Source organism: Sinocyclocheilus anshuiensis, unplaced genomic scaffold (genome assembly GCF_001515605.1).
Source record: "Sinocyclocheilus anshuiensis isolate Anshui unplaced genomic scaffold, SAMN03320099.WGS_v1.1 scaffold1296, whole genome shotgun sequence".
Taxonomy (NCBI): domain Eukaryota; kingdom Metazoa; phylum Chordata; class Actinopteri; order Cypriniformes; family Cyprinidae; genus Sinocyclocheilus; species Sinocyclocheilus anshuiensis.
The window spans coordinates 440,008-464,559 of record NW_015542415.1 but is presented as its reverse complement, the minus strand read 5'-3'; the positions used below and the strand labels follow the sequence as shown (position 1 = coordinate 464,559).

Here is a 24,552-nt window from a genome sequence, read left to right as displayed (position 1 = left end):
GTCCTGAGTTTAATTTATAATACTGGCTAAGCAAATTACAATATACTTAACATTCTGGCATTCAGTTATGTGATTATGTAGCCTAACTTATGTTCTCTGCATGAAGTAACGTCTGGCACAGTCGCAGCCTATGCTTATTAAAAAGCAAACAAATAGCATTAATAATCATTAATTTTCCTTAGCATATGCTATGATAAATCTGAACATTTGTGTAAAATAATGGAGCATTAGGTCATGAATATTGCCTTAAAAGTAATTGAAATGTATTGGTTGAAAGAACCCTGCATTTAATGAGTGAATGCCTACGACATAGGAGTTAGCCTATCACACAAACTAGAGTCCTGTTTTTCCGAATTTTTGTTTCTCAGCATTACACGGACCAGTAAATGGTTCAAACAGGCTATAAGTACAGTTGTTTACCAAGTTAAATGAATTAGCATTTTAAACGAATCGGTTGATTTAAGGATTCAACTCACTCATTAAGACAGTCACTTGCTGCCACCTACTGGCGGTTGTAGTTTCATATTTTAAAAAGTAGCTCATTATTTCATTTTTGCAATCATTTAATATTTCTACATTCAAATGTTGTATTTAAACCTAACATAACTTATGCAAAATCCATCTATGGATTTTGTTTATAGTGATTTAACTTGATTGTTAATAGCCAGCATGTTTTTTTATTCAGATTGAATTGATTAAATTTAAGAATCTGACATAAAAGGACACAGATATGACAATACATTTTTATAATACATCTCTTTGGTTTTTTTCTGCTCAGTGTTATTTCAGGGTTTTGATCTCTCAACTGAGAGATCACATCCTGTTTATTGTATTATAGTGACTATTTAATATATTATTACATCTAAACTTTGACAAGACATGTTGCCTATTAATGGTATACAGTATATGAACCTGAAAGCATATTTAAATTTGTGTATTTTGTGTAACTCCATAATAATGTTCTAGTTGAGGGCATTTGTTGTATAGGTATGGGGCCCAAACATAAACTCAAGCTCAGGGGCCCACGGCCCCGTAAGTCCTTCCCTGCATGGCATGAAGGTGAGTAAATAATGAGAGAATTTTTATTTTTGGGTGGAGTACCCCTTTAAATGGGGGTGGGGAACAAAAACCATAATATGATTACTAATCCTGCTTTTATGGAGGACAGCTGGGATTATGGGTGCGAGGCGTCCCCTGTAGAGCTACATTTAGCAGAGAATTACAGTGCTTTAAAACCTGCCCTTATTCTAATAGTAACAGCATTACTGTCCAGTGTCCACACACACTCTTGATGCTCTCATCTGTGTTTGCCCTTGACCCTGCATTTAGTACTGTTTTCCCATGAGGCTTTAATGCAATTTAGAACAACTGATGCAGCCCAGGGCCACAACACCAATGAGGCCAGAAGGTCCCCATGCACGTCAGGCACACATACACTCACTGCACTAGCTGGCAATCAAATTGATAAACTAATGCCTGTGACACACACTGACACAACTAATCAGAGGAGTCAATTATGTTTGACTAACTAGAGCACAATGGTCTGTTGCTTTACAGAGTTATTAACCAATGTAAAGTGTGTACTTAATTGTGCCCCACAGGGCTTAGAGCAAGTTTGGGCCGAGCCCTGTGTCTCATTTAAGTTGTAATCGATTAGTGACCATATGTTTTGTCGGGAGGCCACACACACTCACACAGATGGTAGTTCACCTGGGCACCACCAGCACAACGGGCTGAGCCGAACACCTGCCTGAGACAGAGAGAAGCAAGCACAACAATGTCATAAATGGTAGATTTTATTGGACAATACTTCCCCAGTGTTGATTTTAGGAAAAGCAGCTTAAAAGCAATATGTGGAATTACTTATAACGCTATTGCTGTTGACCAACAGGTGGCGCTATCATCAAATTGAATACTAATGTAATCAATGACATTGCATATAGCAATAAGCTTGTAAGAATTTTGTCAACTCAGAAGTTAGCAGATTCAATAGATTTTTTTTTTTTTTGTGATTTTTGATTATTGCAGAAAATAAGCTCTGTGACCACTTAAAGTTTAAGACGTTTTTTTGTTTTTTTTTGGTCTCATCAAGGCAAGTCTTCAGTGAACTTAAATCTTAAATATTTTGAACTGTAAATACAATCGTCAAAAGTAAAACAAAACAAAACAAAAAAAAACTAAAGTTAGGTCATAAACTATTACACTTCTGTCAACTCTGGAGTTCTGCTATTTGGAAAGTTAAAACAGTTTGCAAAAGCATGCGTATATAAACACAACAATGCTGTAAAAGCAAACTAGTTAGTTCCTGTTCAGCATAATGACTTTTAATGTTCCTGACAACCTCTGTAGTCCTATTTAGTCAGTTGTTATCAACCGCCTTAAACCGCCAAAACAAAAACAAAAATTCTCAAGTGAGGCAATACACATGAATTTTAATGTTGTAGAATAAAACGTGAAAATATCTTGCACTTGTGCTCAGGTCCCTAAACAGATGAAACTGTGATTTCCCAATGAAATGAACCACAGACCATTCAAATACACCAGAAAATAACAAACTGCTTTTAAAAGCAACACTTTTGCTTTATTCTGTAATATGGTCACATACTATCTTGCGTGTCCACACTTATTTTTGCATACACTGATGATGTGGACTGTATCAAACTCTTCAGAAAGCCTTGGTGTCTCTGTCCATGATAGCCCATTCAAGTCCATATTAAACAGACTCTTAACATAGCTGTTGAAGTGGATTCTTGATTATAAAATGGATGGTTCTGATCCTAGATGCTGATTGGTCAACAACAGCTGTGTTCAAACATACAATTGTGTAGTGAACCTTGAATAAAAGCAATATGGCACTTAAGCCCATTTTGTATTTTAAAAACAGGCATGGCTAAAGGCGTTGCAGGTACGCCACTGCACACTGTGTATTCACAATATATGATGTTGATGGCCAGTGCATAGAAGAAGCTTTGAAGAAAGCGGAGAACTAAATGAAAATCAAACCAACACATTTTGTTTTCCTCAAAATCTTGTTTATTAAATTTAGAAAACACAATTCTGTCAATGGTTCATAACAACAGCAGGAGTAGAGAAATTAAATATCAGTTAGGCAGGGAGGGATGGGGGCAGGCCAACCCCTGAGTTTAAAACTGTTTCCTCATCCTGTGGTCAAAGGTCAACTAACCCCCTGATAGTGACAAGAGAATGAGGGTAAAAAACTGGGCAAAGGGTGAGAGTGGACAGAAACGGGAAAAATGAGCGGGCATAATGGAGAGAGAGAGAGAGAGAATAGTGAGGGGGTAGGCGACCTCAGAATAGGTAGGATCAGGGAACAAAGTCTTCATAGCAAAACTCTGGAGACTCAGGTAGAAAAGTTGAATTGCAAAGTCATTTGTTGTTCAAGTTAAGGTTATTCCTGCCAAAAGAGACAAAACAACCCCCCAAATGCAATGCTAATATGTAGTTACACCCAGCCCTGGGAGTGCTTCCATTTTTCTTTCTCATCAAGAGGGGACGGAAGGATTTTTTCAGCATTTGCTCTCAGGAGGAGAGAAGCGAAGGGATGGGATGAGGAAGAGAAGTGGAATCGTTTTGAGGGAAGGGATGGGGTTTCACCACAGACACCATTGAAACGTATATCAGTGGGGAGTGCAAACATTGTCTTTTTCCTGTGGGGACAGAGAGAGATAGAGGGAGAAAGAGAGAGAGAGAGAGAACAAGAGAGACTGGGGTGATGGAGTTGCATCTACTCATCCATCTGCATGTCTGTCAACCAATCCGTCCGTTTTATTCCTTTGTCTCTCTCACTCTCCCTCCATCCATTCTCAAGGAGCCGACAGAGGAGACTCGCGGTTTGGTGAGCCAGAGAGCGAGAGGTCCTCGGGCGGAAATACGGTCAGAGTGCAGGCTCTGATGCCGCCGAGGGACTCGGGCAAGTCGAACACTTTGTGCCATTCGTCCTTCTCGGGGTCGTATTTCTGAACAATCTCTACCATGCAGCGATTGTTCCACGAGTAGCCGCCCACCACGTAGATCTTGTTCTCAAACACAGCCACGCCCACGTCGCTCTGCCCGCGAAGCATGGCGGCGATCGGCGTCCACAGGTCCAGGGCGGGACTGTAGTACTCGCAGCTCAGCACGTCGTCATAGTCGCTTGTGCCCCGGAAATGGTTTCCTCCAATGACGTAGAGGCGGTCGCCAACCGTGCACATGCAATGCAGGCCACGGACCGTGGTCATGGGAGCCTTCTGAGACCACATATCAGCGTCCGGGTCGAAGCACATGAGCTCCTTCTGAAAGGTGTCGTGGGTTATTCCACCTGCACAACAAAGCGCAGAGAGAATTCACATCACTTTCTCTGCTAAAACGGACACCTTGTGTGTGTACGCTCCTGGAAGCATTAGATATACACAACAAGAAATTAATCATGCATAATGTGTGCATGGAAACTCTCTCAAGGTCTGCTGAGGAAAGAGTTAAGATTGAATAATGCATCTTTGACAACACACACACACATAAACAGGTCCGCACACTCACCGAAATGAACTAGAGAGGGAAGCGGAGGAAAAAAGACAAGAGGAAAAAGAAAACAGGACATGTCTACAGGGAGGGCTGAAAATAAAGAGAACCATCCCATCAGGCACCTGGGCATCAGCCAACCAGACCCTCCCTTCTCTTCCTCTCTCCATCCCTCCTATTTTTGCCCTCTAACTCTTTATCCATCCATCCATTCTTTCCTTTACTAAGAGATGAGAATGATTCACTCACACACACACACATTCTCTCACTCTCCTCCTCTAGTGCATCTGTATGAATCAAAACACAAATAAAGCAGAAAGAGAAGTTTGAAGTGAAAAGGTGAGGAAACAGGCACAGGAGAGAGGAAGAGGTGAGATTAGGGTAAGGAGAAGGGCAGATGATGACAGAGAACAAGGCATGAGGCAGCACATAACATAAGACTGTTTCATGCATGCACACTAAAGCTCATGTGAGTGCAGAGCTTAATACTCCATTGCTTCATGAACCATATAACAGAGAGAAACCTAGAGAGAGAGAGGCATGCAGAAGTAAGGACACAGACACCAGAGGAAAAACAAAAGGATCAGCAATTTCAAAAATACTCTAGAGAAAAAGCATGGGTGGAGGAGAGGAAGGAGGAAAGAAGTGTGAGAATCAATGTAAATGTGTATATGTACATCACTAGAAAAGACTTGTGCATGAATAAATACACAATGCTTGAGGCAGAACAGATTGAGACAGTGACCTGGAGGAGGGTTTTATATTTTGTGTGCGGTTTCGAAGAGACAGCTATTAACTCTCCAGAAATGTCACATTGATCAAAATCGGTGTTTTGTTTTTTCCTCATTTTTCATTAGCTCCATTCAGAAAGCATTCAACCTTTATGAGTGAAACAGAATATTCAGCATGGAAAAAAGATAAATTGGAACTTGAACTTGGATTTGACTGGATTCCAAATAAGATATAATACTGTTCACATTTATTTTCCCTATCCACATGGCCTTGTATGTACATAGAAAACACTGTTTTAGAGGCAGAGAAATAAACAGTATTTTAAAAATGGCAAAAAAATTAAAATAATAGTATAACATTGAAAATAACAAATACTACATAATAATACTAAAAAAAAAAATCTGCCTACAGCGACACTGCCTCATGGACAGCACTCACATATGTTGAGGAGTTCAGAATGTTATTTAGAGGTTGCTGGAGGGTTGAATGAGAGTCATCTGTCTCATGCTCATGTAAGAGGGAAAGCTAACTTATGGAGAGGTAAATGTGTGTGTGGGAGAAAACGACAGAAAGCCTTGAGCAGCATTATCACAGCTCTCTTCGTGTGTGTGTGTGTGTGTGATCACACTCCTCCTACATACCTCAATGTTCATTATCACACAGAAACACACTTCTCTGATTCATGTCATCACTACATCTCCTCCTCTCGCCACCCTATCCAACCAACCATCTCTCTCTCTCTCTCTGTTTATCATTCTCAGTGAAAGTAGGACTCATCTCCATAAAGCAGGATTTGACCTGCAATCCTGTAAAGCGAGCATGCGATGGGAACAATCCTGCACAGGGCAGGTTAACATCCTGTGAGAGAGTGTCTGTGTGATCCTCTGTTTAGAGAAGTTAATTTCTTGCCATCTGAAAGTGTTTTTGTGCGATAGAGGGAACACACACACACACACTGATCTATGGAGGATCAGTTTGTGTGTGTGGTGAGAACATCTCATTCTCATCGTCCAGATATTCCTCTTCCTGTCAGCGACACCTTACCAGATACCTGGGGTCTCATTTATAAAACTCTCCGTAGATTTCATCCTAAAAGTGTATGTATGCACAAAAGCTAGATTTTGCATACACACAAAAATTTTCAGGTACGCCAGAACCTGCGCAAAAATCCCTTTATAAATCCCAGTCAGGGGTAGATTGTGCGTACGTGCATCTCCACCCCGACTCCTCCCCGAAATCACCATATATGGAGCTTACAACGCCTAGTTTTACTATGCATAACCTCATCTGCATATCATTTACATGCATATTCCCATCCATGTGACACCATATTTAACACCATTAAAGGTACAAGACATTTAGGAAATATGAGATACGCACTATAAATGCCATTTGTGCCATACACTATTTTTATTGCTAAAAATCATCCAGTATCCTTGTTATGTTTTAGCATAAATATATCAAAATACATAAAAACAAAACGGTTTAAAATAGTTCTCAGATAATTATTTTAGAATAGAGTTGATCTCATTCTTTTCCACTGGCCGAATAGTATTTCAGTTGTTTTAAACAATTCAAATCAAATTAAATTTATGCAGTTTTGCTGATAAGGTGAACATCTTTTAGCTATTTTTAGCCTATATTTATTGCAGTGTAAATAGAATTGTCTGACTCGGCACATCACTGACAAAGTAGCCTATTTTAAAAAGAAAACATGCAAATTACCATTTTCTTCAAGTTGTATCCTTCAAATACAGTGGTATTTTTCCATAATGTTGTGGAGATGCCTTCACACGGCATCAACACCTCCGTGCAGCTGCGGTTGTACAGTAAGCTATTATCATTGGACCTATTCAAACCGGACAATAGACCGTTCGACCACTGAATCCAGCAGTGTCCGCCATAATATCGAAGTAAGTGCGCATCATTGATCATTGTTCTCACTAAAATATTTGATCTGCAGTTTAGTTTAAATATGAATTATTGTGCACCTATAGCACTCCTCGCTGTCATTAAAACAGCATGCCACAGGAAAAGTGATCAAGCGCATCCACTAAATATGTCAGCCACTAGACATATCATTTTTGTTCAATTTCTGCGTAATGACTTTACGTAATTTCAGTGCTTATCTCCATTAATGGACACATGTAAATGTGTATATCGAAATGAATACAGATTTAAAATCGTTGTTTACTTCATTACTTTTCTCACTCCAGGAAAAAAAGTGCGTACGCATGGTCTAGAATGTCCGTACGGTGCGTACATATTTACGCCAACCTGATATGTGCGTGGAAAATTGCGTACGCAATTTCTATGCCCATTTTGTGCGTGCGCAACGTTTATAAATGAGACCCCTGATCTGTGAAAATGTGTTTGAGAATGAGGACGAGTATGTGACTAAATTGTACTTTTTTTCTCGAATTTGTGCACATATTAAAGGTGAAGTGCGTGGTTTTAAGCTGTTCTTGCTGACATTAAAACTGAAATATATCAATGAATCTGAATAAAATCGAATCGAGAGCTTGACGCTTAAAATATTTTCCCTTCTGATCAGGATTGTTTTCTTTCACATGCCATGTATACTACCGATCAAAAGTTTGGGTTCAGTAAGATTTATTTTTATTGTTGAAAGAAATTAATACTTTTAGTCAGGAAGAATACATTAAATTAATAAAAAATGACAGTAAAAACATTTATAATGTTAAAAAAAATATATAATATTTATAATGTTAAAAAATTGCTGAAAAAATGTATCACATCTTCCACAAAAATATTAAGCAGCATAAATGTCTTGAATATTGATAAAATGTTTGTTGAGCAGCAAATCGGCATAGTTGAATGATTTCTGAAGGATCATGTGACACTGAAGACTGGAGGAATGACTGCTGAAAATTCAGCTTTGTCATGACAATAATAAATGACATTTTATATTAAATTAACATAGAATATTGTTGTTTTAAATTGTAATAATGTACTGTATTACTGTAATACTGTATTTTTGATCAAATAGATGCAGCCTTGGTGAACATGAGACTTTATAAAAACAAATGTATAAAACAAATGTCTTACTGTCCTCATAACTAACAAACATACAGATATGTGACATGTACCTGAAATATACATGTATCCACCGTAAACGGTGCCTGCGTGTCCATAATGTGGCTCATTCATTTTGGCCACATACGTCCATTCGTTTGTCCTGGGGTTATAACACTCCACAGTTGCTGGAGAAAGACAAGAGATAGTGAGAATTAGAGATGAAAACTTGAATGCCAATAAAGATGACTAGACTAACAGCTGAGTTAGAATGGATCCAGGAAGAGGTCTAAAGGGGACAGAAAATGAGTTCTTGTACAGTCATGCTCTCACAAATAGAGAGAACAGGGATGCTTTAGTGCTCAATTATACACAACCAAACTAGTGTACTTTCACAGCACACTGAACAGATGCAAGTTTAGATTCTGATGACCATTAATATTGGTTCTCAGTCACTCGGCCACAGAGATGATGAACCAATCACAGAACAAGCACTTCATGCGGAGTCTGTCTTCTGGCTAAAAGATAGAAGGGTAATAAACTGTGACTACATAAAATATAGCTTCTCCATGTTTATTAAACCAACTGCATGTAAAATCCTAAACAACAGCAGGTGGAAAATGAGCGGTCTGAAACAGAGCAGTGGAGGTTTATGACTCTCACACTGATATCATATCATAATTATCACAACATAATTATGGGTATTTAAAGTAAAGATGGGAGCCCATTTGTTCATCATACTTCACAACAGCATAAGCTCATTGTGTACATAAAGTTTCTACCTATTTGTTCAAGGTTTTTCTAAAACTGATGTGGTTGGCTTTTCAATCGAATCGCCAAAAAGCAAAATTGTTGGTCTAAAATTGTTCATTACAGTAATATACAGTACACTATTTAATACAGACAGCCTGTTTTCCAATAATGATCGTCAACAGGAGAGTCGGTGTCTGTTCTGACTGACACAAAAATACAACTCTCAGAGCAAGGCAAAATCAGTAAACTATGATCATAAATATCACCTGCACAACATTCATTCACTCAGTCTTCACAACCCCATACATCCACATTCATCAGGATCTGTCAGTCTACATTTATAATAACAGATCACCTCGTTTTTTTTAATTTAAAAACACTGCATAATTTATCATTCTGCATCTATGTAATAATTCCTAATAATCGCATGCTGAATTTGTACATTTTTTTTGAGAGCCTGTGTCTTTTGTATATTTTTTGGATATGAGGCCACATCACCAGTTATCTGGGTTATGTAGCTTTTAAAATCGATCACTTGTCATTCGTATTTAACGGCAGTTCCTGCAAATCTTGTACTGAGAGTGACAAATCAAACACACTGGGCAGTAATATTAGACAGCGGGCAAAGTCCTCAAACAGTACGGGGTAAAAAGATTAAATTCAACTCAAAGCAATAAATGACGGTGGTCGCTATAGAAAGAAGGGGCTTGAGCGTCATCGGCTAAACATGAGAAAGGCCAGTGTGTGAGTCCATGTAAATTGTATGCAGAGGACTGCAAGTACGTTTTTTTTGTCTCACTGTGGAAGTGAGTGCGTCAGAGTCCATTATCAAACCTCTGTAGTGTGACATCTGTGTGGTTGTGTATTTGTCTCTTTCCTGTCAGTTTTGAGGTGCTGTATATATCTGGTCTGTGTTTGTGTATAGTAATGAGGAGCATTGCTGTGGATGATGGGAAGGTCATTTTTGGTTGTGGGGGCATTGATGTGTTTGCACTCTATGTTCTGCTATGTGGAGCTGCCCCTGCATTTTAATTACCCACGTTCCACTGGGGCATTCACCCTGTGAGAACTATCATCTCTGGTTAAGCTCCACCTTTGCCTGACGCAGACATACAACCATAGCTGCTGGAATAAAGACTATAAAGCAAACAGTGCTAAAACCAAGTATACTAAAATCCTGTATACTATTAAAATTTTGGCTGAAAGCTTTTTGTGGCAATGGCAATTAGTTTTTGAGTTTCACGGTTCCTCACTTTGTTGTTTCCGGGGCACCCAAACTTCTGTAGCCTGGAATGATCTAATTTAAGTTTGGATTTCATTTTTATATATGTTCCAAATGATCAAACAACAATATCCTTTAAAAAAAACATTAAAATATATGAATACTACAGTAAAGCACATATGCCCAACGATATGTAATAAAGTTATTTTCATGATGAAGGCTCAATATGAAAATTGACCGTCAGCAACATATGGAAAATCACCCTGTATATTTTTTAAATGCATCTTTCTGATCTTATTGTGAAAAATACATCCATGCATACATTTATTTCTTTCATTTAAGTAATAATGTTTCATCTAAATGTCATAGCTCAATCTTCCGGTGAAATGACAGCCTTCTCCGATCTGATCCACTGCAAGCTCGCATTCAGATCTGCGTTAATTCAATGAACAACTGATGGATAGAACCAAGACTGAGCTCTACATTTAAGAAATGATCTGCTGCTACTTCAGTTACATTTTTACACTTAAGTTAAATTTTGGTAGTGTCTCGCATCACAAAACACAATGGTGTCAGCACAAACCATGTATATCCTCACTGCATGTAAACCAATATTTAATTTAGTCTGGGTTGTAATTTTTGATCTTGTGTAATTTTGTCCATGGTTCTGAAGGTGGAGGCAATGTCAAGTAACCTGTCCATGTTGGTATCTGCCTAATTATGCTAGCTTCTACAGAAGTGACGAAAGTATTTTGAGTCACGGCCCACCAGTTGAGAACCACTGACATGATTAGCAACACCCTTTAGTGGGCAGCACTACTGACAAACCAGCTCTCCTTCAGCATAAAGTCAAATCTTTCTATAATTAGGACCAACCAAAAATACCAAGATCTTTTTAGCATTTCAAATTTTTGTTTGCATCCACACATAATTAGCACTGCAAGACACCTATTAATGTTATATTTACAAAACATGCCAACAACTGAAGCACAGCGTGTATGAATTATTGTGCACCTATAGCACTCCTCGCTGTCATTAAAACAGCATGCCACAGGAAAAGTGATCAAGCGCATCCACTAAATATGTCAGCCACTAGACATATCATTTTTGTTCAATTTCTGCGTAATGACTTTACGTAATTTCAGTGCTTATCTCCATTAATGGACACATGTAAATGTGTATATCGAAATGAATACAGATTTAAAATCGTTGTTTACTTCATTACTTTTCTCACTCCAGGAAAAAAAGTGCGTACGCATGGTCTAGAATGTCCGTACGGTGCGTACATATTTACGCCAACCTGATATGTGCGTGGAAAATTGCGTACGCAATTTCTATGCCCATTTTGTGCGTGCGCAACGTTTATAAATGAGACCCCTGATCTGTGAAAATGTGTTTGAGAATGAGGACGAGTATGTGACTAAATTGTACTTTTTTTCTCGAATTTGTGCACATATTAAAGGTGAAGTGCGTGGTTTTAAGCTGTTCTTGCTGACATTAAAACTGAAATATATCAATGAATCTGAATAAAATCGAATCGAGAGCTTGACGCTTAAAATATTTTCCCTTCTGATCAGGATTGTTTTCTTTCACATGCCATGTATACTACCGATCAAAAGTTTGGGTTCAGTAAGATTTATTTTTATTGTTGAAAGAAATTAATACTTTTAGTCAGGAAGAATACATTAAATTAATAAAAAATGACAGTAAAAACATTTATAATGTTAAAAAAAATATATAATATTTATAATGTTAAAAAATTGCTGAAAAAATGTATCACATCTTCCACAAAAATATTAAGCAGCATAAATGTCTTGAATATTGATAAAATGTTTGTTGAGCAGCAAATCGGCATAGTTGAATGATTTCTGAAGGATCATGTGACACTGAAGACTGGAGGAATGACTGCTGAAAATTCAGCTTTGTCATGACAATAATAAATGACATTTTATATTAAATTAACATAGAATATTGTTGTTTTAAATTGTAATAATGTACTGTATTACTGTAATACTGTATTTTTGATCAAATAGATGCAGCCTTGGTGAACATGAGACTTTATAAAAACAAATGTATAAAACAAATGTCTTACTGTCCTCATAACTAACAAACATACAGATATGTGACATGTACCTGAAATATACATGTATCCACCGTAAACGGTGCCTGCGTGTCCATAATGTGGCTCATTCATTTTGGCCACATACGTCCATTCGTTTGTCCTGGGGTTATAACACTCCACAGTTGCTGGAGAAAGACAAGAGATAGTGAGAATTAGAGATGAAAACTTGAATGCCAATAAAGATGACTAGACTAACAGCTGAGTTAGAATGGATCCAGGAAGAGGTCTAAAGGGGACAGAAAATGAGTTCTTGTACAGTCATGCTCTCACAAATAGAGAGAACAGGGATGCTTTAGTGCTCAATTATACACAACCAAACTAGTGTACTTTCACAGCACACTGAACAGATGCAAGTTTAGATTCTGATGACCATTAATATTGGTTCTCAGTCACTCGGCCACAGAGATGATGAACCAATCACAGAACAAGCACTTCATGCGGAGTCTGTCTTCTGGCTAAAAGATAGAAGGGTAATAAACTGTGACTACATAAAATATAGCTTCTCCATGTTTATTAAACCAACTGCATGTAAAATCCTAAACAACAGCAGGTGGAAAATGAGCGGTCTGAAACAGAGCAGTGGAGGTTTATGACTCTCACACTGATATCATATCATAATTATCACAACATAATTATGGGTATTTAAAGTAAAGATGGGAGCCCATTTGTTCATCATACTTCACAACAGCATAAGCTCATTGTGTACATAAAGTTTCTACCTATTTGTTCAAGGTTTTTCTAAAACTGATGTGGTTGGCTTTTCAATCGAATCGCCAAAAAGCAAAATTGTTGGTCTAAAATTGTTCATTACAGTAATATACAGTACACTATTTAATACAGACAGCCTGTTTTCCAATAATGATCGTCAACAGGAGAGTCGGTGTCTGTTCTGACTGACACAAAAATACAACTCTCAGAGCAAGGCAAAATCAGTAAACTATGATCATAAATATCACCTGCACAACATTCATTCACTCAGTCTTCACAACCCCATACATCCACATTCATCAGGATCTGTCAGTCTACATTTATAATAACAGATCACCTCGTTTTTTTTAATTTAAAAACACTGCATAATTTATCATTCTGCATCTATGTAATAATTCCTAATAATCGCATGCTGAATTTGTACATTTTTTTTGAGAGCCTGTGTCTTTTGTATATTTTTTGGATATGAGGCCACATCACCAGTTATCTGGGTTATGTAGCTTTTAAAATCGATCACTTGTCATTCGTATTTAACGGCAGTTCCTGCAAATCTTGTACTGAGAGTGACAAATCAAACACACTGGGCAGTAATATTAGACAGCGGGCAAAGTCCTCAAACAGTACGGGGTAAAAAGATTAAATTCAACTCAAAGCAATAAATGACGGTGGTCGCTATAGAAAGAAGGGGCTTGAGCGTCATCGGCTAAACATGAGAAAGGCCAGTGTGTGAGTCCATGTAAATTGTATGCAGAGGACTGCAAGTACGTTTTTTTTGTCTCACTGTGGAAGTGAGTGCGTCAGAGTCCATTATCAAACCTCTGTAGTGTGACATCTGTGTGGTTGTGTATTTGTCTCTTTCCTGTCAGTTTTGAGGTGCTGTATATATCTGGTCTGTGTTTGTGTATAGTAATGAGGAGCATTGCTGTGGATGATGGGAAGGTCATTTTTGGTTGTGGGGGCATTGATGTGTTTGCACTCTATGTTCTGCTATGTGGAGCTGCCCCTGCATTTTAATTACCCACGTTCCACTGGGGCATTCACCCTGTGAGAACTATCATCTCTGGTTAAGCTCCACCTTTGCCTGACGCAGACATACAACCATAGCTGCTGGAATAAAGACTATAAAGCAAACAGTGCTAAAACCAAGTATACTAAAATCCTGTATACTATTAAAATTTTGGCTGAAAGCTTTTTGTGGCAATGGCAATTAGTTTTTGAGTTTCACGGTTCCTCACTTTGTTGTTTCCGGGGCACCCAAACTTCTGTAGCCTGGAATGATCTAATTTAAGTTTGGATTTCATTTTTATATATGTTCCAAATGATCAAACAACAATATCCTTTAAAAAAAACATTAAAATATATGAATACTACAGTAAAGCACATATGCCCAACGATATGTAATAAAGTTATTTTCATGATGAAGGCTCAATATGAAAATTGACCGTCAGCAACATATGGAAAATCACCCTGTATATTTTTTAAATGCATCTTTCTGATCTTATTGTGAAAAATACATCCATGCATACATTTATTTCTTTCATTTAAGTAATAATGTTTCATCTAAATGTCATAGCTCAATCTTCCGGTGAAATGACAGCCTTCTCCGATCTGATCCACTGCAAGCTCGCATTCAGATCTGCGTTAATTCAATGAACAACTGATGGATAGAACCAAGACTGAGCTCTACATTTAAGAAATGATCTGCTGCTACTTCAGTTACATTTTTACACTTAAGTTAAATTTTGGTAGTGTCTCGCATCACAAAACACAATGGTGTCAGCACAAACCATGTATATCCTCACTGCATGTAAACCAATATTTAATTTAGTCTGGGTTGTAATTTTTGATCTTGTGTAATTTTGTCCATGGTTCTGAAGGTGGAGGCAATGTCAAGTAACCTGTCCATGTTGGTATCTGCCTAATTATGCTAGCTTCTACAGAAGTGACGAAAGTATTTTGAGTCACGGCCCACCAGTTGAGAACCACTGACATGATTAGCAACACCCTTTAGTGGGCAGCACTACTGACAAACCAGCTCTCCTTCAGCATAAAGTCAAATCTTTCTATAATTAGGACCAACCAAAAATACCAAGATCTTTTTAGCATTTCAAATTTTTGTTTGCATCCACACATAATTAGCACTGCAAGACACCTATTAATGTTATATTTACAAAACATGCCAACAACTGAAGCACAGCGTGTCCCTTGGAAATCTGTCCCCTGCTGTGACACTTAAATCCCTTGCTGACTCACCCAGCTCTCCTGCAGCGTTTCTCCCACCCACAGCGTATAGATGTCCTTTGAGAGCGCTCAGATGAAAAAAGGTCCTCTTCTCATTCAGACACGCCACCTGAATCCACTTGTTATACCTCGGGTCGTATCGAAACACGGTATCCACAGCTGTTTTACCTTTCGTGTCATAGTTACTCTGTCCCCCGACCACATACAAAAAGTTCCCGATCACTGCGATCCCATGCTGGTAGCGCGGGGCGTCCATGGGTGCCAGTGCCTTCCATTCATGTGCTTTTTCGTCAAAAAGTCGCAACTCTTTACTTACAACAAGCTGTTGCCGTAGCACGCCCCCTAGCGTCACTAAATGGGTATTGTCTGAACGGATCACAGTTCGTTCCGACTGCATCACCGGCTGCATGTATGGCATCATCTGGTAGTTGCTGGCTTCTAATAAAAGATTAACACAGGTATTGTCTGTACGCATGAAGTCGACAGTCTGCACGTGGTTTATGAGTTCTGTCGGACTCATTAGGGGGAATCGGATATTGCGCATTAGCTTGGCGGCGTATTCCATTCGGCCTTCTTCGTAGCGTAACCAGCGGCACGCAGATTTGAACAGGTCCAGTTCGCTGCAGTGTTTTAGACTGTTGGAGGAGAGCACAAACGCTAGACGTTCGAATGGAAGTTTGACAAACTCGCCGGTGCCGAGTAGCGAGGGGAAATTCTTCAGGATAAAGTTGTTGACGTATTTGTCCACCTCTGTGAGGTTGTAAGTGTTGGCGATGCGCCCCACCTCCACGCAGTTGTCCAGCGACACCTAAGAGGAGGTAGGAACTGTGTTTTAACATTACAAAATACATTGCAGAATAAAAGTGTTCTCATTTGAAATAGTTTGAACAGTGTCCTACCCCAGAAATGAGAAAGACTTTGCAAAAGTCAAGGACAGGCAGGATCTGGAGAAAGCTAGCAGCCTCTAGGGTGTCCTGTAGGTTCTCCATGTTGAGAGAGAGTTTGGCGGTGTAAATGAAGTCTATAATCTTCTTTAGCCCTATTCGATTCACACCATGTAGCTTTATACACATCAAATCCTGCTCTTTCATTCCACCTGAGGAAAAAAAAAGAGAAAGAGAGGAAGAGATGACGAGAGGAGGAGATGAAAGCAAGAGAAAATCAGTGCAAAGAAATATTAGAGCAAAACAGATATAAAAAAAGGGGAAAAGCAGATGAAGAGAATGAGGAAGAAAAGAATGGAGGAGGGATTGCCACAAAACATTGCAAACGAGCGGATCAAAGACAGAGAGGGGAGAGTGACAGAAACAATAAGGAGAATGAGAGAAAGAGGAAAAGAGAGAGAGAAGATAAGTGAGTCTCACTGCAAGCTGTCACCAGTTCTCTTTACCATGATAATGAGCCACTTATTCAAGAGCAACGTTTGAAATAAATCAAAAGAGAGAGAGAAGATAAGTGAGTCTCACTGCAAGCTGTCACCAGTTCTCTTTACCATGATAATGAGCCACTTATTCAAGAGCAACGTTTGAAATAAATCAAAAGAGAGAGAGAAGATAAGTGAGTCTCACTGCAAGCTGTCACCAATTCTCTTTACCATGATAATGAGCCACTTATTCAAGAGCCACGTTTGAAATAAATCAAACCACTTTCATTAATTCAGATGTGATTCCTCAACTATACAGAGATGGCGAAAGAGAGAACGATAGAGAGAGAAAAAGAGAAGTAGAACACAAGGGGAGAATGAAAGAAAGTGACAGACAGCAATTATGGAAGTCTTGCCGTGCTGAAATGCTCATGGCACACGTGTGAGCAGGACTTTGATGGGCTTACAAATACTACTGACCTATAAACAGATGCAGCACATTTCTCAGCTAGGCCTATATACACATTCCATATACAACTGAACACGATTAGTGTGTTTGTGCACGACCTGACATAATCACAGCTAATCAGAAGATAAAGTATAGATATAGATATAGAAGTCCGTGTAAAGCAATATTAAATACTGTATGTGTTCTGAGTTTGTCACATCACAGAAAAATGTGTTATTAACCCAGCCAAATTTGAATGATAAAATAACTGCCAAGTAAATAAAATAAGTTATCAAAATCTTGAAAAAGCAGCAGTATTGTCTGCTCTAAAATGCTGGGGGCGTGCGTGTTCGCTGTCTGCGCTGAAATCACGCCCACTCGCGGGAAAGCTGCTACCATTCACCAGTAACAGCAGATTATCAGTGAATCCCAGTTGTCTCTGATGAAAGTTTGTAAAACTATCTGGTGTAAAATGTTCACAGCAGAGGCGGGTGTTGGTGGTGATCCTCAGCTCTCCATCAAGGTGGCTCTTTACAAAATCTCTTCTTGATATCATAATTTTTAGGAAATTTAAACAAGGAGACCAAGATGTTTTGTACATTTTCGCAACCAGGTAATATACATTAACGTGATGAAGGCATAGCTAGCAAACTGTAGTAACTAATGGTAATTACAGTAATTCGCGATTGAGCGGACAAACCTCTGATGCTAATAAGCTCTAGTTATTATAGTGTTAGGGGAGGGGCCATGCTCAGTGGCTCCAGTGCGTCACCGAGACCCACCCAAAAAATCCTGAACACAAAAATGGTGAAAAGCTGTGTAATGGTCTAACTCCATAATTCAGCACTACATAGTTCACAGTCTTTGTAATGTGTTTTCAGCAATACATTTCTAGCATTTATAATGTGTTTATTCTCTGAATTGCCTTTACACAGACTTTAATGATTATTGCAACATTATTCAAAGCTAAATTTTGAATCAATTAGATTTGATGGGTGTGGCTACCTGCCGCGATGTTGTAGAAAGAAATCATGCAATCAACAAAATGTCCTGACGCCTGTCATGACTAGTTAGGACAAAAACTTAAGATTTACATGGAAGAGCCTGAGTGATTAATACTGTTATCATGGAGAAAAAAAATTCATACACTACCATTCAAAGAATTGGGGTCGGTAAGATCTTAATGTTTTTGAAAGATTCTTATGCTCACTAAGGTTGCATTTATTTAATCAAAAATACAGTAAAAACTATTGTAAAATATTACAATTTAAAAAATTCCATTTTAACATTTCATATTAAAATTTTAAATTTCTTGTAATTGCAAAGCTGAATTTTCAGCAGTCATTACTTTGGTTTTCAGGGTCATATGATCATTCAGAAATCATTCTGAGATGTATTATGTAGCGTCTGGACCAATCAAAAACACAATTTTTCATTTGATTTAACAAATCAATTATTCATTAGATTAACAAACGTTCACAGACCCCTCACCCAATAAACATACTGGGTGCTAAGTTGTCTGTGAACAGGGCCCAGGACCCTGGTTACCATGGCAACCCTGACACCAGATACATTTACGACCTAATGGAATGCGAAGCAGGGAAAATCACTGCATGTTCCATCGCAAGAGGCACAAGGCACAGTAGAAATGGACTTTTCTACTAATTAATTCCAACTGTATGTGTGTGTGTGTGTGTGTGTGTGTGTGTGTGTTAGACTAGTTCAAGTGTTTACGCAGTTAATAAAGTCTTACTTGTATTACACTTGAGGTTGTTTGTTGTTTGCTCATAACTGGAGTCCCTAATCATGCAGATTTATGCTACATGCTCTGAGTAGTATTGTACAATAAGAAAGTTATTTTTCTTAAGCAGGAAAGTAACGTTCTTAGAATTGACAGACAGTTGACCCTGAGAGGTCAAGTAAATATCTACAGCGGATCTAAATATTTATAATTAATTATAACTAATTATGATTAATTATTCATATTTCCCTTATGAGCTGATTCGCTACAATTACTCAAGAACATTTATTATTATCAATGTATATTACTTCATTGGCCAACGGAGCAAACCAACCCGTGACGTCACACGCTGAGGTATTGCAAGATGGCGGCACCCTTGCTCCAATAGCTATAACAAAACATCCTTTTTTCCTTAAAATGGTTACATTAATCGTGTTTGTTATATATTTTTTAATTAAAGTGGAAATCACTTTACTAAATAATGTACACTTGACTTAATTCTGAATTTTTGTGGACTGATTCAGAATCGTGATGCATCAATAAACTGATTTCCCCCCCAGCTCTAGTTAGGGAATGGTGTTAGCCTGCAGAAAGAGGATTCCCTGGACACACTGCTTCTTTAGAATTGGTTTAGTGCTCTCTCATAATAGTTTTACGTTAAAAACTAATCCAGGGTTTGGTAGTATGCAGTATTAAATGGTATATAGGTAGTATGCAGTACAGCATAATTATTTAGGGAATAGCTGAACTCAATTCGAATAATGAAATGAAGTCCTTTCCATCGAACTGATTATCTCTGAACAAGCTTTTCCAAATAACCCCGAGCAAATCCCTTGCTTTCTTATCTTTTTTTTACCTCTCTTGCTTTGTTCTTTCTTCCCAAGAAACGGAGTATGTTTCTGAGAGAGAGAGAGAGGGCGAGTGAGGGAGGGAGTGAATGGAGAGAGAATCAGGAACATTCTGAGCTCTGAGGGGAAGTCTCTGGTGTGACTAAATGAGACTGACAAGTTACTGATATTTACATGATTAATAGACCAAAAAAAAAAAAAGAGCAAAAGAAGATTTAAAGGGACAGTACTAAGCAAAAACCAAAACAATCCAGTATAGCCAATTAGTACAGTATAGTACATCAACAACTTAACTGGAGTCTCTTCTCTCTTTCTCTTCTGTCAAACTTTGACCTTTCAGTCCCAAAACACCTCTGTTTTTTTACTTCTTCCTTCTTTTATCCCTTCCTCACGTGGAAACTTGGCTTCACCTCACCTAATCCTTTGTTATCCCATGTCTTATTCCCTCACTCACCTGTAAACATGGCTTTAAAGTAGTCGCTGGAGGAGGCCATCATGGCTCGGTGAACAGGAAACGCCTCATCCCCATCTCCCGCCACCAACGTGACATCACACAGCAGGCCCTCTATCCTCAACTGGTCAAAACCCTGAGAGACAGAGAGAAGAACATAAAACACAGAGGAAGTAAGAGAACTGACAGGCATTTCTGTAATGGACTTAATGAATTCACTGAGGAGGAGGAAAGTGATTGAACGAAATGGTCTTGAGGAAAAACAACAACAACAAAAACACTAAATCTAATCTGTTGTTATCACCCAAGAAAACAGAGTGTGAATGTTAAGGAGCTGTATCATTACTATGCGTCCCATGAGCGTCATTTCTGAATAAAAGATTGTGGGGTTAATTAATGAACAGGAGGTCAGATGCATGAGGGGACGAGCCATAATTAACAGGACAGAGCCATGGTCCACTCACACACACACACACACACACACACACACACACTCACTTTCTCTCTCTCTCTCAGAGCCGCTGTGCCAGGCTCAATCCAGCAGCATGTGCAAAAGCAAATGCCAAGCATGTGATAGGTCATGAAATAAGGCACAATCCAATCAGTGCTACACTTACTGAAATTACACACAAGCTTTTTAAGCACCAAACACTGTACTACACCCTCAGGGCTGGATGATAAACATGGAAAAGCCAACTGGCTGTCTTTACCTGCCTCATAACATCAGCGTCTGACACAAAATCTAAAACTAAAAGCTTGTGATGTGCCTCATTCATGCCCCCTTTGGATAAAAGTGTCTGCTAAATGTAAAATGTAAAAGGTGACAACACTATGCTTTTGCTGCATCTAATTTGACAGTAAAAGCATTTTGTGTTGAGGCATCCCCATTTACAAACACTGTGTGAAGGTATTTGTGGGCTATATGTATATTGTGTCACTATGGAATTAATAATCTATATTAAAAATAATACTTATAGATTATTATTATTATTATTACTATGAAGATGTTAAAATTAAACAAAAGGTCTAAAAAAAATTATTTGTGCTCATTTTGTCAGCACAAATATGCAGCTTTTTTTTTTTTACTAAAGAAATGGATGTACAACACAAAACACATGCTAAAACACACTAAACATGCTTCCTCAGCTAAAACTCTCATTCTGTGTATGTTTGGTGTGTGAGGACACAGAGCCTGGGGATAAACATCCAATCAAATGAAAAGAGTGCTGTTTCCCAACAAATCACATCATTTTTCCAGCAGTTAGTGATACTGTAGGGGGATGAGAGCTGCTGTGCTTTAGGACACATGTGCCATGTGACAGATTTAAATTGAAATGATGTCATCTCGGAGCGGCTGTCATCAACTTCAGTTTTTTTCAAATATTGTTCATCTATGGTATTTCGATTTAATAAACTGATTCAATCTTAATAAATGGCAATTTGAAGTTCATATAAACACAATTAACCTCCTCTCACAGCAGCAGCTGATTTCAGCCTGAATGCCGGTCAGGTGATGGATGTCAATGTCAATGACATTGTGATAGGAATCAATAGAGTGACCTCGTCATGTCAATGTAAATTGTCAGTGCTGATGATACCTAGAAATCACGCAATACATTAATTTGTCTGTGTGCCTGCAGATAGATAGATAGATGTAAATATGTGTGTGCGCGCGCATTAATTAATGTATTAATGTGAAGAGGACATCATGCAACAGTGGCTAAATAAATATGAACCAATGCACACAAACAGAGGGAATCAGGTGACCTTCACTTACTGATCTGTCTGCAATGACTCACTGGCAAATTTCAATGAAATTATCACCTTGTTCCCACACAAGCACATGCTGGCACTTGTCAGGTGACCCACAGATAGGTGCTAATGAATGTTCTCATGGACCTCAGGCAGGACTGAGCCCACCGCCGATGATGATGATGATCATAATATTATTATCTTTATGTGTGAACTAAAGCCTGACTGCCAGTAACAGCAGAGATGATCTTCACAGTCTCTTCTGAACACACACACACACACACACACACACACACAAACTCTCACGTGTGACATGATGCCGGAATGGCAGATGGTGACACCCCACACACCCACCCTGACATTTAGTAAGAGACGTATGTAATCGCACACACTCACCTGTAAAACCACAGAGCTGTGTGTGTTGCTGGTAAAGAAGCGTGTGTTTCCAGTTTTTGAGGCCTGCAAGTGGGAAGAGAGCCCCATTTCACTGCATCCCAGTGACACCTTCATCATCTGAGCATCATCATCTTCCACCAGTGATCTGCCCATCAGAGAAAGAGAGAGAAGAAAGGTTAAAATGCGGTTATAACCTGTTAAGTGTGAGAGTGGTACAGACAGCACTGTGTGAAAAGATCAAACATGTTTTGACTGTAAACACAATATTGATTCATTAGATGTGAAACAGATGTGGTGCCTCCTGATTTTTCAACACGAGTACAGCACAGAAACCCTCCTCAAATGATAAAACACGTAGCACAGACACATACACAACTGAACGTTCACAACACAAAGCACATGTAAAATGGCAGTTTAACACAAAGTTACACAACAAACACGAGGTCAAAGATCTCAGAAATTATAGGCTTTTTACTTTAAAGAACCTAAAACTAATATTCATCAGAAATCTTGTTTTGCCAATTTACTAATAAGACAAAGATTTTTTTTCCTGTATGGCCATGTTAACCTTACTTTTTAGGGCACATGTATAAAGAAAAGTATCATGAAACCCAATTAAACTGGTCCATGTTCTTTCAGATGTTGCGGTCAGCTTGCTTGGCCTTTTCCAAGCCTAATGGTGAAAGAGCAAACAGTCAGAACATTTTAAGATCAACCATTGCTCCAAATAACAGTGGAACAAAACCAGACAGACATTTATCTCTTTTGATTTCTTCCTTCTCTTTCTGATATAACTGACGTGTATATTTTTAATATATTTGTGACAAACAGCACATGACAGTGCCAATGGTAGCATCACATAAGAGATGCCAATTTAAATCGCTCAGAAAAGTGGCAATGGTAAAAAAAAATGACATTGTAATTTTGTTCCTCACATTTGCGTCATGAGAGAAACGTTTCACATGCATTTTACAACACTGAACTATAGTGCTAGAAAACTATACTATAAAACATACAGGACCATTTAAAAGTTTGGGGTCAGTATGACTTTTTTTTTAATTAATAAATTTATTCTTCAAGGATTCATTAAATTAATCACAAGTGACAGTGAAGACACTTTTTGATGTTACAAAAGATTTCTAATGCTGTTCTTCTGAAACTTCTATTTAAAGAGTCCTGAAAAAATATCATGGTTTCCACAAAAATATTAAGCAGCACAACTGTTTTGAACATTGCTAAGAAGAAATGTTTCAGAATATTACCAAATCAGCATATTAGAAAGTGTCACAGAAGACTGAATTAATGGCTGCTGAAAATTCTGCTTTGCCATCACAGGAATACATTACAATTTAAAATGAATTAAAATAGAAACCAGTTATTTCACAATATTACTGTTTTTACTGTATGTGCAGTCTTGGTATTTTTGAAACAAAACAAAAAAATTACTGACCCCAAACCCTTGAATGGTACATGTACACAAATTGACTTGATAACACACAAATACATAAATGCAACCAACTAGTTTCAGGCATCTTAAATTAATACACAACTGTCTGGACAATCCAACTTCTGGTGAGTCACTACTGTGCCAAACTCATCATGACGAGAAACTGTAAACTGAAAAGCACAAGTCAAGAGATGGACAAGAATATTTCTGAATCAGTGAATATCCACTGGAGTACGGTTAAAACGATTTTAAGAAAGAGACCACCTAGTAGAGACCAATGACAACTCTGAAAGAGCTACAAGCTTCAGTGGTTTTCCTGGTTCTTCAGCAGAGAGTAGCAAAAAGAAAGCCACTAGTCAAAAATGTCATATGACATCTCTGCTACAGTTTGCCAGGTTGTGAGAGACACTGAGGACAGCTGGAAGAAGGTTCTGTCTGATGAGGCTAAAATTGATTTTTGGCTCTCATACCAAACGGCATGTCTGGCACAAGTCATAAAACGGAGTCAGAAAAACACCGACCCCACTTTGATTGCAGCATCATACTTATGCGATGATTCTCTGCACACTTAGAAGGCTTGAGAGGGTAAAATTAATACAGCAAAATACAGAGTAATCATGAAGGAAAACCTGACAGAGCCTACAAGATACCTGTGATGGAGGATTTATTCTTCAGTATAACAGCAACCTCAGAAAAACAAAACAGGAATGGCTTAAAAACAGCAAATATCAATGTTCTTGAGTGGTGGGGAAATGAAGAGAAAACAACGTTCAA

At 38.3% G+C, this 24,552-nt stretch overlaps 1 protein-coding gene across 6 annotated transcripts in view; it reads right to left on the bottom strand.

Annotated features, from left to right (window-relative positions):
- Positions 1–3,043: 3,043 nt before the first annotated feature.
- The window catches only part of LOC107693456 (kelch-like protein 13), a 66,234-nt gene continuing 44,725 nt past the window's right edge, over positions 3,044–24,552 (bottom strand). For all 6 annotated transcript variants that reach the window (XM_016492858.1, XM_016492862.1, XM_016492859.1 and 3 more), the window contains 6 exons: positions 22,332–22,476; positions 20,187–20,319; positions 16,232–16,428; positions 15,345–16,140; positions 12,395–12,508; positions 3,044–4,318 (listed from right to left, as the gene is read on the bottom strand). In XM_016492858.1, the coding sequence (XP_016348344.1) occupies positions 3,825–4,318; positions 12,395–12,508; positions 15,345–16,140; positions 16,232–16,428; positions 20,187–20,319; positions 22,332–22,476 (1,879 nt within the window). In that variant the 3' untranslated portion in view covers positions 3,044–3,824. The remainder of the gene's footprint in view (positions 4,319–12,394; positions 12,509–15,344; positions 16,141–16,231; positions 16,429–20,186; positions 20,320–22,331; positions 22,477–24,552) is intronic.